Genomic DNA, 6,000 nt, shown 5'->3' with positions numbered 1-6,000 from the left:
TGACAGATCTGCGTTACATTTCAGTGGCACTGGTATGAGCAACCACATGTAATTCTGTGCATGTTCACTGGAAGAATGTCCATCACAGGTACTGAAATATAGAGTCTGGAAGTACAAGTTCTTCAGCTAGATAAAAGAAAACTTGTTATTGTTAGGTTAGGGAAAAACTAGCCTGATGAGCCAGAATTTAACAATTTCTAAGCACTGAAATGAATTTTGATTTCTCAAAGTTGAATAAAAGAAAGTAACTATCATGTTTTCAGAGAGATGAACTATAGCAGGTACATCTCAGGAATATTTGTAATCGTCCTTTTTTTTGAACCCGTAGAAAGAAAAAATTGCCCTCTAAGCTGGAGGTCTTAAAAGGTCTCATTTTAGCAGTAAATCATCCACAAGTTGCAGGCTGTTAGCCAAGTAGATTTTAGGATGATTTACTTGCATTACAGCAATTTACACAATTGAACTTTATGCATACAGTACAAAACTATAAACAAAAAGGTGAAGCAAACTTTTTTATTTATATTCAGGTAAAAACATTAACCTGATGAAGTAAATTATTGCAGATTTGAGAAATCAGCACATAAAACAGTTGGACAGAGCATTGCTTACAGGTGCTTTATCTGTGTCAAAAGACAAAGGCTGAACTGTTTGTTCGAAGCTAGAGCTGGGGGCAGGGGAAAAAAGAAAAACCTACAAAAGTAAGCAGGAACTTAGGTCAAGAACAAGAAAACTCTTTACTCAAACAGGGAATGAAACAACTAATTTGTCTTTTAAAAAACTTTACATCAATTCGAAATGCTCTGGCCTTACCACAATACACACTGGCCAGCCCAAGCTCTTGGACTTCAACTACATGAAAGAAATAATTCTCCCCAGCCTCTAGTAAGAGGCTTTTGCTGCCTGAATCACTGTGTAAACAGCTCTAGAGCATTGACTGGTAAAGGCTGTCGCCATTATATCCTAGCACTACAGTAAAACTATGCTATAAGAAAAGTTCTACCTAGTTACAAAGGCTGAATTATATTGACAATATATATTTGATTTCAGTAAAATTTAAATTATCTTAATCAGAGAAAGAGGCACGGAGCAGTTAAATGCCCATGCTAACCAAAACATAACAATTGTTGAATGTTGCACACAAAAAGAACCAAGTGAATTGCACATCAGACAATCCATGAGGATGGGCAAAATTAGAGGCAGGTGAGGGTACACAGAACTAGTCTACTAAACTAGGTTTGTCAAATACATGGTGTCTTTTAATTTCTGTACTTATGTACAAAAGTTGTCTTTGGAGGAAAAACTTCAGACTTAGCTAGATGGATACACACAGCCCAGTATTAAACTGCACAGCGACATTTATTGTTCCAGCCTGGAAAAACATCCCTTTTTAAATTTCACACAGCAAAGCAAGTTAAAAACTTCACTCATCAAATAAATGATAATTTAAACAAGAACTTGCTAAAGAAACCTTGTCACAACAACTTTTAGGGCCTGATCACTTTAAGTCCACAGGGGCCTTTAATGAATATCAACCAAGTGTCTTTGTTTTTAATCTGCAAGCCGTTTTTCTACAACAAGAAGGCGTAACACGTTTCCTTGACTCAGGTGATATAGTTAGAAAAGAATCATGAGTTTTTCTTTTGCTGTAACAGGCAGACATTGCATTTTTCATTGTGATCAGGAAAGATGGAATGACTGCTGCCCTTCTCTTGCAGCTATCAACAGTTTTTCACGCATTATCTCAATAGTTGAATAGTCCGGCAATTTGAGATAGTTCACACAAGTCATTACTGAGGGCAAGAAATCATCTGGATTCTCTGTAGACTCAAATGTCTTGCGTACAATTGTCAACGGAGGATTCAAACTTCGAAATCCTATCAATGAGAAAAGACATTCAGAATAAGGTTGTTCCTCTTGAGAACACCTAACAGTAACAGAAGCATGCATCTCATAACTGGCAGCTTAATCTCAGTTTTTAAAAGTTTAGAATATGACTTTATAAGGTCATGTAGCAAGCTTAAAAATACCTAAAATCCTTTCTGTACATTACTTTTCTAAGATGATTGAAAAAACATAAGCTAGACACATCTACTTTCAAACTGGTGTTCTGAAGGTGTTAAATACTATCCCAATCACAATATTTTTAAGCTTGTTGGTTTCATACATATTTTCTAAGATTCTCAGAAATTATCTATGACAGTTGTACCTTTACTCCAGCTTTTTGTTCTCCTAACCCTCAATCTTCTCTGCACCATCTCTCTGCAAAAGAGCTCTATTTTTTTTTTTTTAAAGAATCAACTCTTTCTTATAAGGTCATTTTTTTAACAAAAAAGAAGTCTCAAAGCCCAAAGGATATAAGTAATTGAACACATAAATTCAATTTTTATTTGCAAAGTGTTCAGCTGTGAATATGGTAAACTATATGTTCTATAATGGTCCCTAGCAAAGACAGCAAATTCCTCAGTTCTCCTCACTGCCTCTCATCTAATTCTGAAATTCAAAACAGGGAGAAATTAAATTTTATCACTACGCTAGTATTGTCTTCTTCCTAGAAAACAAAACAAAACCCACACAACTGTTTCCAGGTAGGAACACATCATTTTGTTGCTGCCATAACTGAATGCACCTCTAGAATAGAGTATTAAGGGTTTTCACTTTTGTTTAAATTTTGAACGTTTTTTTGCCTGGAGAGAGCTGACTGAATGCATGTCATGGGATTAACACAAAGACTGAGAATTCTACCTGAAGTCTACCCAGCTAATTCTGAAACTAGAAATATCAAACAAGCATGAACCTGTAAAATACACAGATAAGTAATTTGTTCCTATACTGAAATAATCCATTTATTCTGAAACGCATTAGTAATACTGATTTCATATATAGCAACATGCAATAAAACAAAATGTACCTCCTACAGGCAGTCTGGGGCTACCCGTCACAAACTGAAGAAACAGTCTCTGCTGCTCACTGTCAAAGCTACTGAGAATTTCAAAGAGATACTTCACTGCGCGACTACAGAGGGGAAAAAAAAAGCACAAGCTATTACTATTTTGTTTCTAGTTGAAATAATTGCGTCAGATTAATATTCAGTACAGTAGGAATATTTTCAAATACGTCTCATTCTTTTAGATTGATTAACAGTATATCAAGATTATTTAAATACAGATTTTCTAGTGATACTATTGATTTATTTTTAAAAAGACCAACACCGTATTACCTGTCATGTGTATAACCGTGGTCTGGCCTGCAACACTCCATTAAAGTCTTTGCATCCCAAGTGTCCGTTTTACTGCCGCACAAGAGCTGCTCCAACTATAGAATTAAAAAACAAGGACGGAAATTTTCCCCTTTAGAACTTGAAGTAGGGTAAGTACTGTCAGTTCCAACTACCATTCCAGCATTCCACTTTCTGGAATGGGTGGCTGAAAAACCACCTCAGTCACCCCAAGCAATCCTCCCAAATTCCTTGAAGGCAACAACTTCATCCCAGTGACAGCCTCATTTGCAGAATCTACCTTTGCATACAATCCGCTGCCACACGAGATGCTGAACATATCTCTTAGAACAGAGACAGTCCTAATAAGCAATTTACACTGAGAACCCAAAACACCTTAACTTTTTCAAAATCTCACAATTTCAAAGCAATCTAGTCATATGGGAAGAATTAGAGTGCTTACACTTGCTTTTTAGAACTCTGAGCTCTTCTACAGAAAAAAACCCCACAATCATTAGACAGAGATGAATCTGTCAAACACCAGTTTTGTACTTCAATTATTTTGCCCATTCTTTCTATGCACTTGGGCAAGCAGAGAAGACAGGCTACAGCCAAAACATTAAAAGTTTCTACAGACATCCTTCTAGGATACACAAGGAGTTGTAAAGCTCCAGTCTCAATAACACCAGAGGTTTGACACACCTAGCTGTTCTGTTCATGAAGAATTCTACATGTTCTTCATAATAGTTTAGGAATGGTTTCTAAGAAAGGTTCAAATGGCTGGATGGTTACCAGCAACAGAACACAAGATCACACATGTTTATCTGATTAAGGAAAGGGTATCTTACATCTCACACTACTCCTATAGCTGAATTTTGATTGACAGTAGATTTACAATATACTAGTGTCCATATTTTAAAACTTCCAAGCAGAATCAAGTGTGAAACCATGCCAAACAAAACAGAAGAACAGCAGTGGATGTACTAAAAAATGGACAAGTTTGGGTAGAACACTGCAGAAACTAAAATGATGTGCCATTTTTACTAGTCCTAAATTTGCAGAAACAAAAGTGGTGTTACTCTTTGAAAGTAGTACCAGAGAGCCACAAAGAAGAATCACTATGAGCAGCTTTAAGGGACTCTTACACTGCAAAGCACCAAGAACGAACAAAAGTAACAGAAAGGCTTGGCTAACACACTGCTTCAGAGCATGCACAACATTTCATCAAGTCAAGGTGGAAACAAACCCTTCAAAGCAGAGTTTTCAAATAAACTCCCTAAAGGCCAGGTAATAAAACATTGACTCTTCTAGTCCATACAATCATAAGTGGACTGAATTGAGACACAATTAAGACTGCAAGAATTTCACAAGGAAATTGATATGGTAGGTGGTGACAACAAGGCAAGATGAAGTATCCTTATTCTTTACCACCTCAGCTGATCTTCTCTTACTGTCTAAAGCTTTATTAAAAAGCCAATTACTCTTTTAAAACAAACAAACAAAAGAAAACCACAGAGAACATCCATCCAGGTAGCATCCATACCTACAGCTATTAAGAGGTACTGCAATACAAGGAATTTAATTAAAGTACCCATGCTAATATAGAGAGCCTGCATATATAAATTTAAGAACTTTTTTCAGAAAAGCTTGATACACTCAATTGCAAAGAAAACAGAGCTGTTCATAATAAAAGCATCAAATAAATGACCAACACAGAAATCTTTAACATTTAAGTATGCAGTTTAAAGGATACCAAGCTTTACTAACATGCATCAGAAATGCAATCAGACTCTGTCACAACTGCAGTACATCCAGTGCACACACAGGTTCACACTGTCCATACATATAGATACAAGGTTATAAAAGCATCAGTAAAAACAGGTTTACCAACCTCCTCAGGATAGAAGTACTGAAGATGACTGAGGGGGAAGACTGATTCAAATCCATCTCTGAATGAGTCAAACTGTCTGGCAACACCTTCATTCAGTGCCCAAAATATAACCAACTGCAGGGAAAAAAAAAGTCATTTGAACAAAGGAAGCCTGGAATGATAACTACTGTACCAAAGACTACAGCTGCAGAAAAAAATTCTACAGAAGCCCAACCATATGCTCACTGAATTTGTGGCAGAGTTTGAACTTAACTTAGATACATGGAGCGGCTCTACAGCGTTGCCTTGTTCTGCCTGAATTCGTGAGCTGACACTGCTGCATGTGTGCAAGGGCAGTGCTGCTGCAATGCAACACAGAATTTTATTCTACATCTAAGGATGCATCTGAAAATGATTAAAAACCTCACTGATACTGCTGGACTCCTGAAGCAAGTATTTAACCCTGCCCCAGTAACTGAAGAGTTACTTGGTCCAGAAAGCTCTCTAAAGCCTATTGGGATCTGTTGATAAGCTTTCCTACAAAAAGGTCAGGCATTGAATTTCAGGTAGGATACATACCCCTGCTTTCAAAAGTCAGGTCACAATACCGAAGAGCAAGCTGGTAAGCACCAGCAGCACCGAAGGCTGTTCTACTGCATTCTGTGGCACAGTATTCTGTGGCTATTCTAGCAGCAGAGTGGCTGACTTAGAATTGTGATTATTTTTTATGACCAGGAGCATGTGGCAAAATTAAACTCCAGTCTATTCTTGTGGATTCTAAGAGGAGATCAAGTTGTTAGGCAAAATACCTGCACTCCAGAAACTTTTTGTCCACTAATTTAGAATGAAGCCAGCCTCATTCTTTATAGTACAGGGGGGAAGGGGAGAGGAAGAAATGTCTTTCATTATACTGGTA

At 37.1% G+C, this 6,000-nt stretch overlaps 1 protein-coding gene across 8 annotated transcripts in view; it reads right to left on the bottom strand.

The window, feature by feature from the left end:
- Positions 1-499: 499 nt before the first annotated feature.
- The window catches only part of TRIP12 (thyroid hormone receptor interactor 12), a 76,621-nt gene continuing 71,120 nt past the window's right edge, over positions 500-6,000 (bottom strand). For all 8 annotated transcript variants that reach the window (XM_082054919.1, XM_082054923.1, XM_082054924.1 and 5 more), the window contains 4 exons: positions 5,106-5,219; positions 3,218-3,312; positions 2,909-3,012; positions 500-1,874 (listed from right to left, as the gene is read on the bottom strand). In XM_082054919.1, coding sequence (XP_081911045.1) covers positions 1,678-1,874; positions 2,909-3,012; positions 3,218-3,312; positions 5,106-5,219 — 510 coding nt within the window. In that variant the 3' untranslated portion in view covers positions 500-1,677. The remainder of the gene's footprint in view (positions 1,875-2,908; positions 3,013-3,217; positions 3,313-5,105; positions 5,220-6,000) is intronic.

The sequence above is a fragment of the Streptopelia decaocto genome (genome assembly GCF_964273445.1).
Source record: "Streptopelia decaocto genome assembly, chromosome: 6".
Lineage (NCBI taxonomy): Eukaryota > Metazoa > Chordata > Aves > Columbiformes > Columbidae > Streptopelia > Streptopelia decaocto.
Note: the sequence above shows the minus strand (reverse complement) of the source record. Positions and strands in the feature narration are given on the sequence as shown.